General features: G+C 40.6%; 2 protein-coding genes across 2 annotated transcripts; both read left to right on the top strand.

The window, feature by feature from the left end:
* Nucleotides 1-5,113: 5,113 nt before the first annotated feature.
* Nucleotides 5,114-7,075, top strand: LOC147851019 (uncharacterized). The gene has a single exon (XM_087335925.1). It carries the CDS (start codon nucleotides 5,204-5,206, stop codon nucleotides 6,911-6,913), a length of 1,710 nt encoding a protein of 569 aa, XP_087192051.1. The 5' UTR covers nucleotides 5,114-5,203; the 3' UTR covers nucleotides 6,914-7,075.
* Nucleotides 7,076-22,545: 15,470 nt separating this feature from the next.
* LOC147851018 (pentatricopeptide repeat-containing protein At2g30100, chloroplastic-like) lies at nucleotides 22,546-24,420 on the top strand. The gene has a single exon (XM_087335926.1). It carries the CDS (start codon nucleotides 22,638-22,640, stop codon nucleotides 24,108-24,110), a length of 1,473 nt encoding a protein of 490 aa, XP_087192052.1. The 5' UTR covers nucleotides 22,546-22,637; the 3' UTR covers nucleotides 24,111-24,420.
* Nucleotides 24,421-25,834: the final 1,414 nt, after the last annotated feature.

Here is a 25,834-nt window from a genome sequence, read left to right as displayed (position 1 = left end):
TACCATTACACAAACAAAATTGGAAAAGAAATAGTTTGCGGGGTACAATGATATCCACCAATAGACATCAACCATCTGTGCAAAATGCATTTGTAGTTTTAAGTGATTATTTCGGGGATATACCCAACATATTGGCACAATGGGAACATGAACAGGCCAACAAACATCCTAATTAGTGATTGATGGAAATAGTCACATGGAATGTAAGGGGAATTTGTTCTTCGTCTAAGCGATATACTATGTGGAAAACTGTTTTTATTAGTCAATGGGATGTATTATGTGCAGTGGAACATAAGGAGCATGCTAGGTTTGGGTCTTCTCTTCAGTATAAGCAATATCATGTGTTTTATGTTGGGGTCACTGGAGGGTTGTATTCATGCATAATGCTTATTGTAAGGGACAACTTGAAACCAACAGTGGTTCAAAGAGATGTTCATGGTCGGTTCTTGGTGGTTGAAGTTAATTATGAAGGGAATAAGATTTGGGTGGTAGGTATTTATGCACCAAATGTTGCAAGACAACGTATCAATCTGTGGAGAGGTTTACATCAAGTTTTACACCATGGAAGAGCAGGTTTTTTGTTAGGTGATTTTAACATGTGTTCAGAGGTGGGTCAATCTACTTCGATGCATGGCCTCATGGATGCTCCTGAACGAGAGGTTTGGGATTTGTTTATGATGGAGGTCTTAAAGTATGATGCATGGACTTGGATTAATGGACATGAGGTTGGTTATACTTTTCAATCTGCACAATATAGATCGACTTGGAGTAGATTGGATCGAATCTACATTATGCATGATGAGACATTCTTGCCATCGCTTATGACTATGCAAGTGTATAGGGGGATTGGATTATCAAATCACTTCCCGATTGTGTTGGACTGCACACATCAAACTATGGATGATTTTAGATCGTTATTGGGAAAACCACCATTGCGGTTTACTTCATCTTTTCTTGGACATAATAACTTTAAACATGCTATGGGCCAATTGGTGGAAGAGTTAACTAGACAAGTCAATGTTCATGGTCTTTCATCATGGGATGTTTATCTCTCTAATATTCAACACTTTACACGATATTATGGAATTCATCAAGCTTCCATCTGTAAACAAAAGATGAGTTTAATCCAACAATTTCTAGACAAATGTAATGCATTGTTGGTGAAATGTCCATTTGATGATGTGTTGTTGGATATTCAAGAGGCATTGTCACATGCTTTACAAGTGTTAGAGGTTTGTAGTTATCAACAATCATGGGTGATGGCTATGAAAAGTGAAGTACATGATCACAATTGTCATTCACATAAGTTTTTCCATGGGTTGCATGCATCTCATGCTAGGATGAATGTGGTATGCATAGAGATTGATGGAACTTTAAATACAAACCCACAAGTAATTATTGATGAGTGTGTTAAGCATTTCAAGAATCTTTTTGGACAAGAAGGTAATCTAAATGATGAGATAACACAAGCGAGATCAATGTTCTTTAACTCAATTACAACGATTGGTGGGCAACATGACATGTGGACCATGGAGGAGGATATACAAGAGGACGAGGTCGAATATCTATTGTCACATCTCTCAGTTGATAAAAGCCCGGGTTGGGATGGCATTACGAATGAGTTTTTTAAAGCATTTGTACAATAACTCAAAGGTCCTCTAACAATGTTATTCCAAGAAGTGTGGAGTTCTGGTAAAATGCCTGATTCATGGAAAATAGGCCTGGTTAAGCTTATACCAAATTTGGCATCTCCTATGTCTTTTGCTCAATGGAAACCGATATCATTAATTGCAAATAGATTTTTGCCAAAGTAATTGCAAATAGACTTCAAAAGGTATTGTCGTTTGTGGTTCATCCAATGCAATATGGGTTTATTAAAGGAAGGGATATCTTGCATAATATTTTGAATGTGCAAATGGCAGTGGATTATGCAAAAGAATCCAAACAACAAATTGTAATGATACAACTAGATATCGAGAAGGAATATGATCATGTAAGTTGGTCTTTTATTAATCAACTCTTGTCCCATATGGGTTTTGGGGAAAGGATGTCGTGCATCCCCTTGTTGGTGGGATTAGGTGCAGTGTCACACATTATGTTAAATGGTGGAGTAACTAAAGCAATACCATTGGCAAGATCACTTCGACAAGGATGCCCATTGAGTCCATTGTTATTTGCAATTGCTACACACCCGATTTTGGTGAAGATGCATGAGTTGGCAACATGTGGGGAAATAGTTGGACTAGCTCTGCCATCAGGAAAACAATTGATAGCACAAGCATTGCCCAATGATTCGTTCTTATTTCTCAAAGCGGTACCTGATAATATAGCAAAAGCCATGGAGGTGTGGAATGTGTTTGCATTGGCGTCAGGATTACATATCAATATGTGAAAGTCGATGCTCATTAGATGCACTGAGAGTGATTTGGTGGATCTTGGATGGTGTGGCCAAATATTGGATCAAGGCAATGTGTGTCAGCACTTAGGTTACCCTATTGGTGTTGATATCTCAACGTCTCAAAGTTTGAATTGGATATCGGGGACCATTTTAGACAAATTTATGTATTGGAAGTCTCAAGCATGGCCATTTAGTACTCGTCTCAAAGTGGTACAAGCTATAATGATTCCAATGATTTCTTATTTTTTGCCATTATTACCTTGGACAAAGAAATCACTTGATCAATTAGCTTGTTCACTTAAATATACATTGTGGAAGAAATAATCAAGATTGGGCATGAGTTGGGTATCATGGAACAAAATTTGTACTCCAAAACGGTTAGGGGGAGTTGCATTACTAAATTTGGAGGATCATAGGTGGCTCGAAGATTCAATCTGTTGCAAGGTATGTGCATAGGTACCCAACCTTGGGCAGAAATAATTCGTTATTTTGTGGAAAAGGTTGGTATATACCATGGGAAAACCAGAATTAGAACATCGTGGTGGCATGTTGTTAATAGTACCCGTGCATTTAAATGTTCAGAATCTATTATGGTCCTGCAATTAGTGCTTTCTTGGCAGCGATGCTTGGAATTATTTCATTGGAGCCCCCCTGAGTGTAGAAAAGATACTAATTCCTTGGCAGCAGAGGTATTGGCATCTTCAAGGCTACTACATTGGGATGGAAAAGAAAGCCTAAATACACAGTTTAATCGAATGGCCAGGCTGGGATTGGTAACAGTGGAAGATGGTATATTACAGTCATGTAGGAAAATGATGGCCTTTAGGACACTTAGAAATAAGTTTCATATACCACGGGGATATGGATACATTTGGGAATCAATATTGGCATTGCCTAGATTAGTTTTCCCGATTCCAATGTTGCTGGTTGCGAACCCATGGAAAGATTGGTCATTTGGTATTGGACAATCAATTTTTGTGGTGGACACTAATGATGTATACCATAAGTTGGCTGAAGATAGAGCTTGGTTAGCAACCAAGGTTGCAAACACATGGTATATTACTCGACATGCAAAGTGGTGGACTAGAGTTTTGGATGCAGGATGCTAGGCTCATCTTCCGTTTCGTGCTAAGGTGTTTCTTTGGCATGATTGTTGGTGGGTTGCCTTTGGCGATGGCTTTAAAACGGCAAAAGCCTAAATACACAGTTTAATCGAATGGCCAGGCTGGGATTGGTAACAGTGGAAGATGGTATATTACAGTCATGTAGGAAAATGATGGCCTTTAGGACACTTAGAAATAAGTTTCATATACCACGGGGATATGGATACATTTGGGAATCAATATTGGCATTGCCTAGATTAGTTTTCCCGATTCCAATGTTGCTGGTTGCGAACCCATGGAAAGATTGGTCATTTGGTATTGGACAATCAATTTTTGTGGTGAACACTAATGATGTATACCATAAGTTGGCTGAAGATAGAGCTTGGTTAGCAACCAAGGTTGCAAACACATGGTATATTACTCGACATGCAAAGTGGTGGACTAGAGTTTTGGATGCAGGATGCTAGGCTCATCTTCCGTTTCGTGCTAAGGTGTTTCTTTGGCATGATTGTTGGTGGGTTGCCTTTGGCGATGGCTTTAAAACGGCAAAATATTTCAAATGGGACATGTTTTTTTTGCACGGTGGTTGAGGAAGATGCCAGACATAGGTTCATTACATGTCCGGTTGCTAAAGCCATTTGGCTGGTTATATCACAAATTCGGGCATCGATAACACGCAATATTTGGTCACCTTTTAACTGGGTTTTTATTGATGACGATAAAAGGCATGCCTGCACCATCATATAAGGTCGTGTTTGACTGACTACCTTAGGTATTGGGGGATGTGGTTTAATTGGACCATGAGAAATGGGTTCTGGTTTGATGGACTTCACACGCCAGGGTAACACAACAACTTCGTAGGATGAAAGGGAAATTGATCTGGCGATTTTCGCAACTATGTTGTTTGGGGACATTGTCCCGAGAGGAGATAGAGGTATGCCATCTAGTTTTGCAACACTTGACAGGGTTTCCCATGCATTATCACTACCCATAATGTACTGAAGATAGCAAGGGTTGTATTATCATCTTGTTTTAATAACAAAACATTGATTTACGAAAAAACAGAAGAAAAAGAAGAAGAAGGAGAAATATATGTGTATGTATGTGAGAGGCTAGATTTGTAAATATGTAGAACATGAGGCCTTCATCTATCATTTTTCCTTTCTGCAGACTCAGTTAAAGAAGTTTGGAAGACACCATCATCGCCATGGGACCTTCCTTCCTTCCTTCCTTCCTTCCTTCCTTCAGCAGAAAACAGATTGGCACTTATCGAGCACGGAGAAGCGATCTCTGAGACAGACCTTTTGTCCTTCGATCCCAGATTTTGTCAGAGAAAAGTAGACAGCCCCGACTGAAGGAGTCGGATCGCTTTCCCGAGACAGAGTGCGAGAGATAAAACAAGAATCAGAGAGAAGAAGAAGAAAAGGAGAAGAACGAATCAGGAATTGAGGGGGGATCGAGAGCGAGAGAAGAAGACGAAGAAGAAGAAAAGGAGGTAAAGGAAAATGAATTTAAAAGACAGAAGGAGAAGAAGAATAACAAGGAAGAGTTATCACTGAAGACTACCACATTTGTTTTCTCTTTCACCTTCTTCTTCTTCTTCTACTGATCTGTCTTCATTGTCTGAAGTTTGAACTGATTAAGCTCTGTATGAAGGATTCGTCATCATCATCATCAAATCTCATTGTCTAGTTTTTAAGCTATGGGACCTTCTCTTCTCACAGCTTTGGAAGATTTCAACATTGTCTCTCACATTGTCTCTCTTTTGGTCTCCTCACAAGATTTGGTGTCCGCTTCTTCTGTCAACAAACTATGGAATGAATCGGTAAGCTTCAAAATTCGGCGAATCTCCATCAAATCACAAACACTTTTGAATCGTTTCTCCCATCGATTCCCGAACATTAAAGAACTCAATCTGGATCAATGTTGTGATAAGATAGAAGACTCTGATATAGATTTTGCTTCATTCTACTTCAAATTTGTTGAAAGTTTATCAATCGGACATCCAGATAGTCATCAAACCCTAATATCAGATCATAGCTTTGATCTAATCGCAAATCGATGGCCTAATCTCAAGCAAATAGGATTGTTTTTTATTCCGAATCTCTCTGATAAGGCCATCATATCTTTAGTTGAAGGATGTCCACTTCTTCAATCGATTTCTCTTCAGAATTGTGTTAATCTTGGAGATGAGAGCATCAATGGGGGCATTGCAAAATGCAAATACTTGCAAGAGCTCTCTCTTAGAGGAAAGTTTAACTTCACTCCCTCTGGCTTATCTCTAATTGGCCAAAACTGCTCAACTTTGCATCGAGTTTGTTTTGAGTTTAGTTCCTTAGATATTGGACTTGCCATTGCATCAATCTCTCATAGTTGTTCCCGCATGCAAGAAATATCTGTTAAAGTCAGAAATGTAGACCTTAGAGATGTTGCAAGGATTACAACTTTGACTTCTCTCAGGGTAGATACAAATCAATGGCCACAATTAGATGAAGCGGTGGTTTCCATCGTGCAATCAAATCAGAATCTTAAAGAGATAATGATTATGAATCAGCATCAACCTATCAGTGATATGGCTGTGATAGAGATAATTCGGAGTTGCCATATGTTAGTGAAACTCCATATCCACGCGACAAGATTAACTGGAGTTTCATTGCAATGCTTAATGGATTGCAAGTCTATTAGATCTCTCACATTAGTTCATTTCAAGAACTCAGCACAGGAAATCAGTCTTGGTCTTTGTGGACTTGACCTTACTCATCTATCAATGAGATCAGGAAGAGGGATCCGAGACATTGAGCTCCAAATGCTAGTACAAGGTAGTAAAAACCTGGAATTGCTTGATTTGCTAGGATGCAATGGATTATCGCCAATTGGCTTCTCAGCAATCTCTTCATGTACCAATTTGCACTTCTTGAACTTGAGCTTTACTAAAGTGGATAATCTTAGCTTGATGGCCATCGCGAATAACATCAAATCCCTGAAGAGATTGAGCTTAGTGAAATGTGAATCGATCTCCGATGCTGGGATAGTTGCTAGGTTTTCGACCTTAGAATCACTGAATCTGGATGAATGCCCTTGGGTGAGTGATGAAGGCCTCGGCACAATTTCCCAAGGGTGCAGACAATTGGCTCATTTGAGTTTAGGTTCTACAAGAATAACCGACAAAGGGTTATATAACCTTACGGAATGTAAATTTCTTCGGAGTTTAAGGATCTCTTATTGCAACTCAGTGGAAGGACCTGGGTTGGTCGAAATAGTTATGAGTTGCCCTTTGTTTCACTATGTTGTGATGAGTCATCGGTTCAAAGGGTCAGAGACACTGCAGAAGCTGAACAAACGGTTTTGTATAGCTCATTTGGAAGCTGATGACATGGCTCTTATTCCTTTTGGCTTCAATCTTTTGATGTAAGGATCATATTTATAATTCATTTCTTTGATTGGGCATTGCTGCAAAATTGCAGCTATTGTTCTTAACATAGTCACAGTATTCAATTGTATTTTGTTGATTTTATATGGCTGCTCTATGCACCTAGTATATTGATATCTTATCATTGATTTAATGTTTGTGATCTTTACCTTTAATAGTTGTCTCTTGTGTATCTGTCATTTTCTTTATTGTTTCATGAAGGTGCAGTGGCTCTGAAGTTGATAACTAAGAGGTATTTCTAATAGTCGAAACCTTTGCATTGTCATTGTTGCCATTTCGCTTTACTTGACATTCCTCCATTTGTGCAGTGCTAGTTGATTGTTGTCCATCACACTTCTGCATCCATGTATATAGAAGACCATGTTTTCAAGAGCATACTGATGGTCTTCTCTTAAACTCATGCTTGGCAATTGCCACAAGCATATCAATCGATCAAGAGATTAGTATACAAAGAGGCAAATAATGTCACTTATAAATCACAGAATAGCATGTTAGCACTTTACTCTTTATTAATGAAACAAATGTTGATCATGAATCTGAGGGTAAACAAGGCTGTGCACAGATGTTGACACTTCTTTTCCTCTCTATAAGAAACCAGTTAGTGGTTCTAGCGCATATAAATAATCCATTGGCTTACCAACAGATACTTGAGAAATGCACCAGGTCTTCTTAAGGACATGTAGAATAAGCTGCACCAAGTCTTGAGTCGTGATAAAAAAATGACTTCAGCGATGAATAATCATGGTGTATCAAGTCATGATCAAACATGAATTCTGGGATGAATAATCATGGTGTGCATCAAGCATCATGGTGTTATGGATATGTTACATGAATCATTAAAAGCTATATTTGACATTGTCAAGCATCTTGATGCATGTGCTATAGACCTTACAAGTATGCCTATCTTATGGTTACTAGTCAAGAGATGTTTGAATCCAAGTTCTTCACATTCATGTTGTATCAAGCTGCATGCATGTTTCCATAACTAGTCGACAATATCGCATCTAAAAAGTGTTGGCTTGATCTTCTACTTGTCAAAATACGTTCAATATATGTATTTGGAGCTCTACTTTACTTGAAACTATTCCATGGGCGAGGGTAAAATATTGTGATCTAGGTTTTCCTTGTGATTTAGAGGCATTCCATGTCTTGAGAATTGCAGTACTAATAGAAAGTAAGAAGAAAGCACTGCCCTTCAGATCATATAGGAGACTTTCAACATGATGCATAAGTCTTCAACAATGAGTTTGATGCTGAAATCATGATAATGAACTCTTCATAATTATGTAGTCATGCACATTTGCATTTTGCTTCTCAAACTAGCTTTTACACCATTGACATTGATATTTTGCACAAGACTAGTGATGATAGTAGTGTCCGATAAAAGGCAATGGTAACTAAAACACATATTGTTAACCAAATAATAAAGGATTGACATTAACAAGCATCCAAACCATGCAAGAACATCATGAATGCATATGGCATTTGCCATATCGTGAGGAGCACACCAACATTTCTAGCTAGATAGATATCATGAAAGCATATTATAAATAGGTAATGAAGTACGTAATCGCGAGGTGCTTCATATGCAAGCTCGAATGGCATTCCATGCAAAATTTGAAACAAAATGGATTAGAATATTATAGAGTCTAGACTATAGTATACTTAAGGTTGTGGTTTCAAACTAGCATTTTTAGTTTATCATATACACTAACAATTTTATCTTAAAAATGTTCACTTTGAAAACAATAGCCTAATCTTATAAAAGGCAATCGTCGCAAAGACACTTAGTTCACGAAGCTCAAACAACAAAATCATATAGCCTTGGACAAACTAGATGTCATGCAATACACATTCTTCTTACAATGCTCATATCCTCGGCCATGAAGTACCTAAATTTTCTATGTTACATCAATATAAGAAACATAACGAAGCATTGCGAGAAGGGGAATGCATGTCAATTTTCTTGTGATTTAGATTCTACCATGAAACAATCCTCGGTTTAGGTTAGAAATTAAATGGATAAACCATCATTAAAATATTGTGTATTCTTATTTTTTTGTAAGAGAAATATTGACCCAAAAAAAAATTGTTCCCGTGAAATCAACTAATTAACTTATTTGCATACCATATCAACACATTAAATTAAATATCTAGAGAATGTGATGTAAAAACAAAGCAAAGTGTTATGGTAGGATAAAAATATCAAGTGTAGGTGACATGTATCCATGTAGGTGACATGATGACCATTGACAAACCAAAGCATCAAGGACAGGTCGAGAAATATCAAGTATTAGCATGGGTATAGGTTAATTTATGGAAAACATAGACAATTCTTGATTATTTTATTTGAATAAGGTAACAAAAAAGTTAACCCACAATATGTCCTTTAAGAACATTGTACCTACTTCTAGAAAGTTTGAGAAGAATATATGTTTACATGAAAACAAAGCAAGCATCATGTAAAAGATTGAAATAAGTAGGCGTCACACATTTCAAAATTCACCTCACTTAACAATACATGGTCTAACAATGTGGAGAAAATTATCCCAAGGATCTCCCAAAGTTATGAGAAAAGAAGTAAAGATAGAAGTCAAATAGCAATGAGAGATTGAGCACAAAGCAAACAAGGTGAACAAATCTCACATACTTGCCTTATGGATTGGATAGAGAAGAGAGTAGAAATTAAATTGTATTATATTTAAGATATTAGGTGTAGATCAACTTACACCTTTCTCATAACACATTACACTTATAATTTCAGTTTCGGGAATCCCATATGTAGAGCTCAAAACTTAGTGAATAATTTAGATTATCAATTCTTAACCACCAAGCTACTTCAATTTATGTACATAGAAGGTTGGGAATCAATGCATCATGTCAAGGGTTAAAGCAAGAACAAGAACAAGGAGAAAGGAAACTAGAATATGAACATGAGCACAAGACTTCAAGATTGTGTCGAAGAGGTTGAACTAGAATGGTTTGACAATGAAAATAGCTTTCATATGTATAATCATGTTAAACTTGCGTCATACTAGCCAACTCGTTCTCATGCAAAATGTTTCAATAGTTAAGGATGATAGCCCTAATTTGGGTGGACATGAGCTCAAATCTCTAGAAAGGTTGTGCATTTTGCCCCTAACATTATCCCCCTTTTGATGATGAGCTTTGCAAGTGGCAAGGCATGTATTGGAACTTGGTTTAGAGGATAATAATGATGAAATTCTTTGACAAGAATTGGGGCATTAACAATATTCTTAGGCTCCCACGTTCAACCATTGGGCACATGGCCCAACTAATCCACCAAGTAATATTGTTTGTTATGGTGATGTCCTAGGTTTTGTCATTTGGCATATAGCATAACTAATCCACCAAGTAATGTAGTTTGTTATGTATGATCTTGAAATCCAAAATGGCTTCACCTCATACTCTAGTCTATTAGCAAGTTGAACATGAGATATGGGAAGAATAACTTGATTGGGAATAAGCGTCTAAACATAAGGTTCTAAAGGTGATACACAGAACATCATATGAAGACACATATGGGAAGAGAGATCTAGACAAAACAAAACATCATTGATATCAAAAGATTAAGAATGGACCAAGGCATTGATAATATAACTTGTCGTGTGGTTTAGTGTTCTTCACATTACATCATAACAACTAAACACAATCTCAATTTGAACTTAGGTTTGTCTATTGAAGATTCTAGACCATATTAATCTTCATGTGGCGCGCTAGTAATAGGATTTGTAGACTTGAGGATGCTGAAATATTTTCAAATGAGGGTGATGACTTGTACTTGCAACGAATGGAGGATATCCAATGGAAGAATGAATTGAATTATTGTAAGAAATCTCTCTACAATATAAGAAAACCAAATCATCTAATTCGTAATTGTTAAGTTAGCGAATATATTAATCTAAGGTTTGATTCGTGTGTACTCAATCTAACCATCATTCTATGGATGACAATAATTGGAAGAGAGCTTACAAGAGATACCAAGGAGCTTGAGAAAATGTTTCTAGAATTTTGAAATGAAATATGGCCCATGATAATAACATCATTTGGAAACCATGGTTCAATGTTTCCCCATAACTGCATCAACCATCCTAACTATTAGAGTCCTCATACACAAAAAGAAATGTGTCATCTTAGTGAATTGGTCTATTACTCTAAGAATAGTATCAAAACCTTTTGAAGAAAAAAGATCAAGAAAAGAATCTAAGAAATTTGAGTCCACTTGAGAATTAACAATGGGTCCGACACTAGAAGACCGTTCCATACACACCCATGTAGAATGGAGTGGCAGAACAGATCAATCGAACGATCTAGGAAAGGGTGACTGCAAATGCTCCAGCAAGCCGGACTAAAACTAGAGTTCTAGGCCGAAGCATTGCAGATGACAGTATATTTGATCAATCTATCACTATAAAAAGCAATAAGGCTCGAAGTGCCACATGCAATATAGTCAGGCAAACAACCGACCTATAGGCTTCGTATATTTGGATGTGAATCATATGCATTCATCCCTAGGGGAAAGGACCAAGCTGGCACCCCATGCAAAGAAATGCATATTTCTCGGTTATGGAACTGATGGGGACTTCGGCTATAGGATATAGGATCTAGAGAACCGGAAACTGATCCGGAGCAGTGACGTAGTCTTCAATGAAGACTCTATTCTCTCTTAGTGGAACTAGTCAAAAACGGTCAGCAAAAGAATCTCCTTCAACACCGACAAATTTATCATAGAAGGGCCGACTCATCGGGCCGAGTCGGAGGTTCGACAAATAGTCGAAACCGACCAAGCAGCCGCCACCCATGGTCAAGCCGACCAGATGGTCGAAGATAAGGCCGACTAGTCGGGCCGACTGGACTGTCAACACTTCAGTCGACTAGTCGAACCAACTAGTTTATCAATCGGCTAAATAACAATTATTGTTATTATAGTAATGATAGTAGTAGTGGCTACATTTGTAAATAGCCCATACAGCGTAAAAGTATAAATACACTTAGGGCAAACATGGTATGTGTGTTGAACAGTATAGTGTGTGAGCCTCTATAGGGTAGCATGACAGAGAAGAGAGAGTATGTGAGTGTGAGAGAGAGCGGTGTCGTAGTGTGAATCACATACTACGTGAAATATGTAAAATACTATATCCGATTTAAAGTACGTATAATAAATAAAATAAAATATTAAAAATATTTACTACATGCATAGGGCAAGGTTCGAACCCTGTACCTCCACGTAAACAAACCCCAACCTTACCACTATACTAGCATATTATGAATTTTAACATTATACTAAACTTTATCCCATCTAAATGTTCTAGATATGCATGGTATAAAAAGTTATTCATGCATACACACTCGAGTTAAAAGAAAAGATGGGATAGAAAGTTAATCACGCACATGCAATGTGCATGAAAACTAAACTTAGGAAAAGCATGATGCTTGCATGTGATAAACTTAGACTCTTCCAACACTATATAAGGGAGAGAGAAAGATGTATAGTGGTTGTTGCTTATTTTACAAGGGTTGATTAATATAATATAATCGTGGGATTCACGAATTTGCTAACTATTTTTCTCTCTTAATCTGAGTACTCACTAATACACTATACTCGTGGGATTCACGAATTTTTCATATCTTTCTTCTTACAACATATTTCATATTCTTCATTGCCTTAGAATTTTCTTTTCTCCTAGTCCAAAACCTCAATGGTTCCTGCCCGACTCACGCAACGATCCGGAGCCGAAAGGCACGACACAAGTGGTGAACCCGACGTGAACACGGGTGGCAAGGAGATGGAAAACCAACCGGAGGCTAACAACATGATGATGATGTTCGAGCGGATGCTTCAAGAACAACATACGATGTCGGAGATAGCAGCTCGTGCAACGGATCAGGCAATTCAACGGAAAGGACGTATTGCGCTATCTTCGGGACTACAAGGCGGAAATGATACGGTGCGGGATTTCAGAAGGACTGCAAGTGACATCCTTCAACCAGGTGGCTACCGACGAGCTTCAAGCAAGTATCCACGGGCTACGACAACAAAATCCGATGTGGGAAGCGTTTGAAGAGGCGCTAAAGACCACGTTCGCTATCGAGGACTCCTCCAAGGCAACGCGGAGAGGATTCGAGGATTGGGTGGAAATGCCGGACAAGGGGATGAAGGTCCTCGATGTGTTTTCAGCATTCGAAAGTCGGTTTGGGAGGTTGTCTGTGAGAGATCAAGCTATCCTCGCACCAGACAAAGTTATCATGTTCTTACGAGTCGTAGACGTCCAGGACCGGAAGGATCTTGGAGTGCTTCTAGAGGACACGACTACCGAGAGTGGCCTCACCAAAACATGGGAAAGCGTGCGGGATATCGTCGTGCAATACACAAAGAGGGGGCAATGGCTTGCCAACGAAGAAAAGAGGGTTTCGGAACCGACTCCGAAACCTAGATCCGGATCGGAAGACCATCAACCGCGGGCTCGGGAAGCTACGACCGAGAAGGGAATCGACACAACTACAATGGAGCAATTGCTGAAGGAGATGGAGAATCTAAAAATCGCGATGGTCAAGAAGGCGGATGACCGTCCCACAAGTTCCAAGTATATGGACCGTCGGTGTATATGGTGCGATAGCACCGAACATGATCGAAGAGATTGCGACGAGCACAAGGAAGTGCTACGACGAGATCTTATCTACTACGAGGGAAATTGGATTCATTCGATGGACTCTCGAAAGCCGCTCCGACCGAACTTCCGAAAAGGCGGCATGAAGGTCCTAGAGGAAGAAATAGCGACGAAGAGCAATTACGCAACAACTGCGGGAATACGTGTCGGGGAGTCATCGGGAGCAAAGGCATCTTTTTGGCCGGAAGTGCTAAAAATTTCGAAGAAAGCTGACCATGATGAAATCAGAAGCGCCGCGGAATGTATCCAGGAAGCTACGGGATGGGAGTGCCCCGTAGACAAGAATAGCGTGCATGCACTATGTCAATTGCATGAAGTGTATGTGGATGAAAAACGACGGCGCACGGATGATGCGGCCGGACCATCAAAGACACCAGAAAGTTCGAACTGTAAAGGGAAGGGGAAAGGAAAAACAATTCCAGCATTCAAACTCGGTTCGAACATCGAACAACAGACCGACCTAAAGAAGGTGTTCGAAGAGAGAATCCTTGATAGTCGAGTGGAATTTTTGCTTCGAGAACTACTCGGAATAGCAAAAAAGGAGTTCCATGATCTTCTTGTGGATCTCGTGAAAAGAAAAAGACAAACTACGGAGGAAAATGCACCGATGATGAATGCAAATACTATTTTGATGAACGACACCGAAGTGGAGGACGAAATTCCGAACTCCCACTACACAAGGCCACACTGGGCACGTGCAACTACAGAGACTCCGGTCCGAATCAACAACATTAAAGAGCCCGTGCTAGCATTGATTGATCATGAATCAGAGATCAATTTGATGTCTAAGGAGTTCTACCGGAAGGGGAAGTGGCCTATTAACACCAATCATGGATGGAAGATCCGGGCGGCCACTAAAGCAACGGAATATCTATTTGCGGCTTGTCCGGATGTGACGATGAAGATCGGGGATGTCGAGATCGACCAAAATTTCTTTGTACAAGACGAGGTCTCACACTCTATGATCCTCGGGCAACCCTTTATCATGGCTTCACGGATGGAGACAAAGGTGCTCGATAGCGGTGCAGCTTTTGCACGAATTCGGAGCCAAAACATAGGGAAATCCGTCCAATTCCTAACGGTGCCGGCAATTCATGAAAGGAACAAGAGAGAGCTCTTGTCCCAAACAAGGATGGATTTTTAGAGCGGACTATTGTGGAGTGGGGAAGTGATAGTCCGAGAAGCCCTGATACCCCACACAGGAAGAAAATTCTCGGAGCAAGACAAGTACGAATCAGTCCAGATGGGGCATCTACGTACACGGCCGTAACCGGAGGAATGAAGAAAGAATACCAAAAAGTGGAGGATATGTTACGGTCAGCATCAATAATAAAAGAAGACGAAGAAATCGTGGGAATAGTCAAAGAAGTGTTCTATGGGAGCATGCTACAATGGCTTGAAGAGCTCACGGAAGATACAGGCCAGGGAGACCGGGTAGTCCCGGTGGAATCGGTCGAGATGTATGAGATCATTGTGAAAATGGGGCCAGATGTGCTCCGCAAAGAAGAAGCAATGGTAAGTACGAAATACAAGACCGTGGAGAAGAAAGTGAAACCGGCCGCAGGACCGTTACCCACCGATAGCGAGCAAAAGAGGAAAGACGTCTCGGGGGATCCGACACTTCGGAAGTCCATGGATATCGGACATGCCTTCACGGATGAGACCCGAAAGAAACTTCGGATCGGTGGAGGTGGGTTCCTATTAAAGAATGAAGAAGAACGATTATGTGGGATGCTAGAGCGACATGGGAGAGCATTTGCATTTACATCGAAAGAAATAGGATGCGCTGACCCGAAGATAGTGGAGCCGATGGTGATCTTCACGATTGACCATGTGATATGGAACTTGAAGCCGATTCTGGTGCCACGGGCGCATATTCCCAATAACATCGACTTGCTCAAGGAGAAGGTGGCGATGGGGATTCTAGAGCCATCAATTGCTCCGTACTCAAATCAATGGTTTACGGTTCCGACAAAGAATGGGTCACTCCAGTTTATTCCAGATTTGCAACCGGTGAACAAGGTCATGATCCGGAACTCTGGAGTTGGTCCGATAGTGGACGAATTTGCGGAAGCATTTGCCGGACGCGCGATATACTCCATCGGAGACCTATACTCCGGATATGACCAATTCCAACTAGCCATGGAGAGCCGAGACATCACTACCATGCGGACACCGATAGGATTAGTCTGTATATGCACACTACCACAAGGCGCAACAAACTCGATCGCACATATGATGAATGCAATGACAAGGTGCTCCGGGATTGCATTCCAGAGATAACAATGTCGTTCCTAGATGACATTCCGATAAAAGGATGCGCGGTGAAAGAAAAAGATGAGACTATGGATGATCGGGGATGCCAAAAGTTCGTAGTCAACCATATTCGTGATTGCGAGAAAGTGCTTCGAAAGTTAGAAGATGTGCACCTTACACTTTCCGGGGAGAAATCAGCCTTCGGGCAAGAAGAAAATATTGGTAGTCAGACATCTATGTGGACCCTACGGCCGAAGACCGTCACCGACCAAGATCGATGCGATTCAAGCTATGAAAGAAGCATGTGAGTCACAATCCGAAGTCCGAAGGTTTCTTGGAGCATGTGCATTCTATCACATATGGATTCCCCACTATGCACATATTACGGACCCACTCTATCACTTGTTGCGGAAGGGTAAGAAGTTCGAATGGAAACCGGAGCATACCAAAGCCGTGAAGAAGCTCAAGAGATCACTACGGAGGGCAAAAGCATTAAAGAAGCCGAACTATGACTGACCGATCATAGTAACAGTTGACACAAATCCAACCGGAATCGGATGGGTCATCAATCAAGCCGACTCGGATGGTTCGCGATATCCGATCCGATTTGGAGCAAAGGTTCTCAACAAAAGGCAACGAGGGTATGCACAAGTCAAAAGAGAATTATGGGGAGTCGTGTCGGCAATCAAATCGGATCGAGATTATTTAATCGGAGCCGAAAGGCATAACAGCGGCAACAAAGTTTAGCGAACTTGCTAAGAACCCTAAGCAGGTTATCCTCTGTGTGTATCAGAGAAGATTGTAACTGTTTTCTGTACTCTCTTTATAGTGGAATCTTTGTTCCCGTGGTTTTCCCCATTTAGAGTTTCCACGTAAAACTATGTATTCGTGTATTTGCTCTGTGTTTCTGTCTTTCTACGATATTGTATATTCCACAGTTGGTCTTTCTCACGATTGTGAAGGGAGCTAATCCCTTCAATTTATAGGTGTGCATTAAGCCTTTAATATTATACTCTAATATAACCAAAGATCGCCTATTTTTTCTTCTTTGACATTGAACCATGTTTCCATTGACAAATAAATGTGACAATAATGCATGTGAAAATAAGTGAGGTCATGGCATACCATACAATGACTATGAGGATCGTGGAGACATGGCCGCTCCGATGATGAAAGATCAAACATACGTTGGAATGGATATCGATAAGAAGATTAACATTGATGAGTGAATATCGACAAGGAGATGAAGATGACATAGAGGAGCATGGATGGACATAGTAATCTTCATTTCTTGGTGTAGGTATTCATGTACTTGTTATAGGTGAAGAGGGTCATTTGTTTGAAGTGTTAATATGAATAAAATGGCAAATATAAGCTTTCAATAAAAGAATTCCTCCCAATTTGGTTGATGGCGTCAAACCAATATGTTGGATAAATTTTGATTGAGTACATCAATGGCCCTCTCAAAGTATTAAAGAGGAATATGTGGCAACTACTCTTATAACAATCATAGAAGGATTGTGGATAAAAACTATGGTTAATGAAGTGGACATTCTAAAGCTAAGTGAAGTGAAGTTATTTTGTGACTATCAATCGTGTATAAAGTTAGCAATAAACCTAAAAATCCTTGATCAACATAAACATATATTTGGAGCATGCCATCACTCCACAAAAGAATTAGTGGAAGATAAAGAAATGTCACTGCATTACACTAATACAACAACATAGTGGCAAAACTAGTAGGACACCATAAGCAACGGAATTGTTGCACAATATTAGTTATAGACTTCTTATGATAAAGGTATAGAATGTTTACATTAACTGGGGACGTTACAACGTAAACCCTTATTATTTGTAGTATTTCTATAATACGAAACAATAAACCTTAGAAACCAATAAAAAAAATACCTTTCCCCCGAAGATATGAAAAAGTGCCCGGTTACATTCACATCCCAGCTCGACTTTTGTTCCTCTCTTTCTCATGTTACACTTGTATTACTTATTTAATCCTTAGAGATAACCACCAATTCTGATACTCCAATCTACTTTGACAGTCATCACATCCCTTTCTAGTGTTAAAGTCAATTACCATATGTTAACGTACCAACGAACATACCACATCGATAAAATGTAGTTCAGAGTGTCATGTCCCTCTGTGGTTGTGTGTGTGTGTATAGGATAGTTACTTTAAAAGGTGCCGCATAAACGAACAAAACACATTGTGCTCGCTCACGTCATCGACAATGAACATATCTCACACATGAGGCCTTGGGTGACACTTTGATTACAAACTTGCGAGTCTTGAAAAAGCTAACCATCATACTAATAGGCTTACTAAAGTCCTTCCTACTTTTAACTATACTGTTGATAATATGGTCTTTCCCATGGCTAAAGGCCATGTCCACAAAAGTTTCTCTAGGCTATCTATATGGCTTCTCACATGGGCCCATGGGCCATCACCATAAAAATGCAAGCTTGTCTTTTACATGAGCATTTAAATACCTTGTAAGCCAACCAAAAGAAGAGAGAAATTATATGTAGATATATATATATAACCTAGTGGGTGAGCTTGGTTGCAGTCAAGCTATTGATCCATGGAGAGATAGAAAAGTTATGAAGATCCTTCTCTATTTCCTCCTCCATCTCCTCCTCCTCCTCCTCCTCCTCCTCCCGGGGAACGACTCCCGCCATGATTAGCCGCCGTCGTTTCATCCTCACCTCCTCCTTCCTCTTGTGAATCTCCCTACTCACCTCATAAAGGGTGAGCTCAAGGTAATGAATTGCCCTCTCCTGCTCCTCTACTTCGCTCCTCGCCGCCGCTCGATCCGATGCTTTCAATCCTCCCGCACTTCTCGGCTTATTTACACTCCGCACTTCCGCGTCCATACGGTGGTGGTGCCTCACGGCTGGCTCCATTGCCGAATTGTTGTTTCTCGACAACTTGTCATGTACCGACATCTCTCGTGTTGATCCGCCTCCTTGTTGCACTGCCACCAGCATGCCCTTATTAGGGCTGCTTCCATCCATGATCATGGCCTCTGCATCCCCATGATCATGGTGATGGTGTGCTTGCATTGATTGGCTGAATTTGATATGAGTAGTAACGCTGCCCTTCGACACATCAGGTGGAGGATTGTTGTTGTTTCCTACGACAAAGGGGAGCCGGCACACTCCGATGCTAGCTCGGGGCCGTATGAGAAGCCGAGAAGCACCACCGACACCGCCACTAACAGGCGGTGACGGTGCGCTTAACGGGCGGTGGAGGTTAATTTGGGCGGCATTACACGAGGAACACAAAGGATTCGATACATTATGGTTGTAAAGGGTATGATGATGAAGCGGGCCAGCAATGGTGCTCGAAGAATTACTAGTGCTATACTGGAATTGGTGGTGATGATCGATCGTGCAAGTGCTCTCGGACGCGGAATCGTTGTTGTTGTTGTTGTTGTTGTTGTGCGGGCTGCACGATTCCACCAAGGGGGGGCTCGGAGGCGTGAGGCAGCGGCTCCTCCGCTGTTGCATATTCAACATGAGGAGCTGCTGCTGGGTACATAGATTCCCAGGGGGGACATTGGCTGATCTGGAGGTGGAGAACAAGCTAGGCTTGGATGGATGGGTAGCGGAGGTTGGCCGCCCCTTGCGGTGGTGGTGGTGGTGGTGGTGATGGCGGTCCTCGCTACTAGAATGATTGGGCGAGAGTTGGGTAGGTGTTATTACGCGAGGTGGAGAAGTAGCAACCATGAGCGGTGGCGGCGGGACATAGCGGTTATAGTGCTGGTGGTGGTTCACATGGAGATTGAGAGGGGGCGGGGCCGAGGGGGCGGTGCTAGCTCTCTTCCGAGATATGCTCCGAATCGGGGAAGAAAAGCACGGGCCGCATAAGAATTCCTCGTTGTTGTCCGGTGGCCATTGCGGCGTGAAGCAAATGCAGAAGAGGCGGTTGTCGAATTTGGACGAGAGGAGTGAGAGCGCGAGCTTGAAAGTGGCACGGCCGGAGACCATGCACGTCGGGTTGTCGTGGGCGGGGAATTCGACCCCGTTGAACGTGGTGAAGAGCGGGGGCTCTCCCCCGGAGTCGGGCGGCGGGGGGCCAGTGGCGAGGAGGGGGGTGCGGTCATGTGCAAACGCCACGGACGCCACGATGGGGAGGTCGAGGGGGACGATTCGGCCCTCGGGGTCCAGGAGGTGGACGTGGACCACGAACTTGCGGCGGCACGAGGCCTTGCCTCCGAGCACGGTGAGGACTTCGGGGGCCCCCATGGAGTTGGTAGGCGGGGCGAACCACGAGGGCGAAGGGGCGGTGGAGTTAGTGTGAGTAGTGCCGGGTGCCGCGATGGTGGCCACGAGGCGGCACGGACATAGTTCATGGACATGGACATGGATGGCCGACACATTGTCGGGGGGAGTTTGATGGGAGCCATAGGATTGCTCGGAGCTGTCGCCGCCACAAGCTCCTTGTAGAGCATCATCACATGGAGAAGAGAGGTTGGGAGCGGCGGCGGCAATACGGAAACCGTGGGAGGAGGAAGACATATTGATGAGTGGAGGGGTGGGGGCAACCACCGAGGGCTTCTTTCTTCTTCTTCTTCTTCTTCTTCTTCTTCTTCTCTAGTAATAGGAGTAGCACTCCTAGTAGTAGTAGTGGCACTAGTCCTAAGAACTAACGAGTAGTAGTAGTGATGGTAGAGTATTATGTGTGTGTGTGTTGGTTAGTTGGCCGTTATGGTTTATATATATATATATATATATGATGTTATGAGCCAAACTCATTTCTTCTCAAAGGAGTACCTTTCAACCGTCATAACCGTTTTGTTTCCTTTTGTGTTTTCCTTGGCCGTCATCTTCTTCCTCTTGCCACACACATACACACCACATCCCTTCTTACTACTACTACTACTACTCAACCCAACCCCTTCACACCTCTTACCACCACCACCACCACACAAGCATATAACCCTTCACATTTTTCTGATGCTTTTTAGGTCATTTCCCTTCATATTTGCCCTTACACCCACTATTTGGACCCCCCCCCCAATCCATTGGTTCAACGTCGAGATCTTCTTGTGAATTTGCTCTTTCATATCGTTCGTTTGTGACTGTGTCATTTCGTGTTCATATTGGTCAGTTTCTCTCCCTTCATACATACTTCTATCTTCTATATTTGCACCTTTCCCTAAATGGGTTGCTTCTCATTTCAAGTTGCATGTGTGTCTATATCACTAGTGCCAACATACAAAGTAATTATAAGCTTGTCGAAACTATGTCGTATTCCATTCCCAACCATCCATGGGCGTTGTGGGTATATTTTTAAGTCACTAACATTAGCATTCAAAGTCAATAAAATTGGATATGGGAGTAAGTAATTGATTCATTATCCACTTGAAAATAGTACCTCGATTGTGATTGCCAAAGATTATTCGTATACGAGGTAACAACATCATTTGCTCTTTCACATGTTGAATAAATTACAATTTATCAATACAGAATTACTAATGCATTATTAGTTATTGATCTAAGATAATCATAAATCATTTACTCCTTGATATTGTGCCATAAGTTTGTTCCCCCATGTTTATGTGCCAAAATTTTATTGTCTTCCTTTTTCTCATTTTTGTATGATATAATTGCTCATCGTTTTAATTTTACGAATATTGTTTTCTACTTTTTTTTGTAGACGATGTTCTTTTCACATAAATATGGATTTTGAATTCGAACCATCATTCAAAACCTCACCTAAAGGAGGTGATTGAGACTCGAGAGAGTGGGAACTTGGAAGGAAGGAGAAAGGTAGCACATGTTATCTTGTCCATATTGATTAGCATCCATGGGAACACAATCATGCTAAGGGATAAAGTCACAATGAGAGAGAAAAAGAGATTTGAGATGAAAGAGAATGAATGAATGAACAAATGAGGGAACCAAGTCCCCAACTTTGTTGTATTGTCTCATCTATTATGATAAGCAAGATGAGACCTAGCTTGTCCATACCAAGGCTCACCTTTGTCTATATGCATTTGTGGATATCATGTGCTTATGATTAGAGGACAAGTTCTTAATAGTGTCCAAAACCAATCAAGTCATTTAGGAAATTTCTAATGTATGCCATTTTATAGCTTGACTTTTTTGCACAATGAGATTCTACTTGTTGATATCAGATAGATAATGTATGACATATCGTAAGCCTTGAGGATAATTCATGTGACTCACGACATTGCATGACCTGATTGTCCACATCGAGATTCAATACGTTTTACCTGTGGATTGAGCTTGGTAGTAAGGTTAGCTTCTAGCGGTTTTCATATGTAGGTCAACCATTTTACATGTGACTCAACAAGACTTTTCGATAATGAGAATCGACTTCTATATGTTGGAGGTTGGAGCTATTATGGTATGATGCCGAATTCTTAACGTTTTTCCAACTCGAATCGGAACATGTAGGAGCCTCGGGCTTATGATTCCGAGTGCTTAGAGATTTACATGTCAGATCGGATCGAATCGAATTGATTGGGTTGGACAACATTCGGTGGCTCGATTTTGTGCGTGCCGAGATTTGGCATCTCGCCGATAGAAAAGTGTGAATCAGACAAAGTCCATCGATTCGAATCGATTGTCGCTGCGGACACCAAACCATTTGGGCGATTGCATAAGAGACTCTAATAAATCTGTACACAGTTTTGGTGAATCATTCCATTCCATGGTTTCTTGTAGTCACCAATTCTCCCTTGTTTTCCCTCTCCTCCTGTGGATGGAGGACTGGTCTAATGGCTGCCTTGCAGGCCCTCTGCATCACCACCATCTCTTCCCTCCTCTCCAGGACATGCATCGGCTATGGCTATGCACCCTTTGCAGCCTCACTCAAGCATAAGGGCATCATCACACCAAACCCTCTCTGCATCTACAACGAAAGCTGCATGATTCCCTTTGTCAAGAGCAAAAGTAAGACTAAGGAAGCGGTACGTGCCTCCTCCTCTCTTTCATCTTTTCCTTTCGATGATGATGATGATGCCATAGCCGCGGCGATATACGAAGTTGAAGTGCTCATTAGAGAGCCTCAAGAGGTTCTTGAAGAATTGCAAGAGAGTTTATCCACAAAAGACTTACAATCCATCCTTCTTTACTTCTCACAAGAAGGTAGAGATATCTGGTATGCTCTAGAAATCTTCGATTGGATGAAAATGTCAGGCCGAGCCGAAGATGAAGAAACAAGAGATCTAATGATGTCCATTATATCCAAATGGCTTATGCGCTTGGTCGAATCTGATTTACCTTTAAATGATGTGAAAAACATTCTTCAAGACATGATATGTGTAGGGTTAAGGCCTGACCCAGACATCCTTCAGTCCTTAGTTATCGCTTATTGGGATAGAGGATTGAAAGAGCATGCATTAGATCTTGCTTTAGATAATATTGTTGATGATGAGCATTGTCTTGTTTCATTAATGTGGAGGATGATTCATAGCAATGATCAATCTCAGGCAGTTGATCTTGTTTTTCGACTCCGGATGAATGTCAATTCTTCAAAGAAGATTTCATTTGGGATTTATAACATTGCTCTACTCGCGGTTCTCTTTGAGCAAAAACAACTTACAAAAGTGGTTCGAGATTTGTACGCATACCATAAAAAAGGTACTGTAGAACTAAAAGAATCTGATGAGAAGGCTATAAGGGAGTATGAGAATAAGTTGCATAAGAAAGCAGAACAAATTGCAACTTGGGCATTAGAAGATCATCAGCATGTTTCAGACTCTTCTATATATAAGAAGTTGCTAGCCATGTATTGTATCTCTGGACGAGGCGTTGAGGCTACACAAACACTATGGAACTTGAAAAGGACACACAACCACACAAAAAAGCCCATTCAAGCAAAGCTATTCAATACTGTGCTTGGAATATGTGCTTATGGTAACCACGTAAATCTAACAACAGTTATTTTGAACATGATGAAAGACTATGGGCATGTCCCCGATAAGAAATCTTATGCAGCTATATTCGGAGGATTTGCTAATGGAGGTCATATAAAGGAGGCCATTCATGTTTTTATAGAGATGTTGGATCAAGGTCTCCTTCCTGACAACCATCTCACTTTATCTGCAATGAGACAGATAAACAAAGTAAATGATATTCAACTTATATATAAGTTTGGCAAAAGTGTTGTACAGGCTCAGTTAGTGGATCCATTTGTTGTATATATTGATATAGATCAACTTAATCTGAGTATTATACTCTTGCTTTGAGAAGTGTTGCGGTCCTCTTTAATCAGGGGGCATTGACTGAAATATAGGGAAATAAGTGACAGGCCTTTTTCTTGATTCTACGAGCATTCTACAAGCTTAAGATGTATTATTACATGCCTTATACATTTTAAGCATTGGAAATGTACGTTGAGAATTCGATAAAGGGTATTTCTTCTAGGGTATGAATTTCAAACCCAATGTCAAAATATTTGTTTGAGGTAGAACTCCACTTGTCTAAAATTTCAGTCAGGTCTGTGGCTATATCCTCATGATTACTTATAATCCAATAATGCTAGTTGATGATTCTCTGAATTATGGTGTTGAAAGTTCATTTTTAACATGACTAGCACATTTGAGATCAAATAAGTTACCCAAGCGTGCTTGTTTTAAGGCAAGAAGGAATGGCCCTAATAATATATCCTGTCCTTGGGAGGAGATTGGTACACAAATATGAGACAAACCACATTTGGTTGGCTAAGGAATTGCTCTAAAATAGTATACATATTGGAGATCTGAACCACAAATGCTTGGCTAATATGTTTTTGCTAGAAGTTGGTACTCATGGCTAGCAAATGTCAATGGCATACAGCTGGTCCATATGTTCCTTTTTATGGTAGATGTACAGTGCATATTTCCAAATGATCTTGGACTTAGGTTTTCGTTTTAACTCCTACATTGATGGTGGTTATATGTAACTTTTAATTTGTGATAGGGGGAATAGACGGTTATAAGGTAACTGTTAATTGAATTAGGGCACAGAGCCAAAAAGCAATTTGACTGTGCAGAGATAACCCTTTCATTGTGGCCATGATTCAGGATTGATCTCATCTTTGATAGATTTTGTCCAAAACTCTGTCCGAAACTAATTTACAGATATGTAATCTATATCAATGTTTCTAACATGCAATGGGTGGTTGCTGAGACCCCTTGTTCTTTTTAGGTATTTCTTTCGTGATGCATATTCTGGGATATCACAAAATACCTTAGTTCTCCAATCTAAAAAGTCGTAGACTGGGAATTAAGAAGCCTCGGATCTAGATGCATTGACAATTGTTCAGTTATATACAACTCGTTTGTAAAATTCTAGATTTTTCACCTTTCAGTGGTTTGGTTACTTTGGTCAGACACAATGGTATGCAGGTCAATTTTAATTGATTAGTATTTAATCAATACACCTTTTTATCTCCCTCATTTTCAATTTCTCATTTGGATTAAAGGAATATATGAGAGTGTAGTTAAGGAGTAAAGAATGCACGTCTTATTTGCAACTTGTAATAATGCAACACTAATCATGGATGAAAGAAAACATTAAAAGTCAAGCAACGGTACAACAGTCTTTGATACGTGGGTTTAAAAGTTAATTCACATGCCAATGTTTAATCAGTATACATCTATGGGTGAATGTTGCACATGCCAAATGTAGAAAACACTAGTAAAACATAAATGTCGAGTTGTTTCTAGTAACAGGCCAGCAAATCAAAGTTTGAACTCTTATGATGTAGAAAATGACCTTGAGCATTGTCAAAACTATGCCAAAACGCATGTCAGAAATAAGCATAAACTACTGCAAGAATCCTCACCATATACAGCTTCAAACTCAATCTCCGTATTGTCTTGAGCCTTAACATTATTGATTCACAAGCGAGGATTCACAAGGCGCTAAAAATGGAATGAAGTATTCTCGTATCAAATATCAGACCGTAACATTGATTGATACCAAACGA

The sequence above is a fragment of the Azolla caroliniana genome, unplaced genomic scaffold (assembly GCF_043228905.1).
Source record: "Azolla caroliniana isolate FFs.n. ecotype wild unplaced genomic scaffold, voAzoCaro1.0.p SCAF_20, whole genome shotgun sequence".
Classification (NCBI taxonomy): Eukaryota; Viridiplantae; Streptophyta; class Polypodiopsida; order Salviniales; family Salviniaceae; genus Azolla; species Azolla caroliniana.
Note: the sequence above shows the minus strand (reverse complement) of the source record. Positions and strands in the feature narration are given on the sequence as shown.

Excerpts from the sequence above, each read along its gene's own strand:
- LOC147851018 (XM_087335926.1), top strand. The coding sequence starts at position 22,638 with ATGGCTGCCTTGCAGGCCCTCTGCATCACCACCATCTCTTCCCTCCTC.
- LOC147851019 (XM_087335925.1), top strand. The coding sequence starts at position 5,204 with ATGGGACCTTCTCTTCTCACAGCTTTGGAAGATTTCAACATTGTCTCT.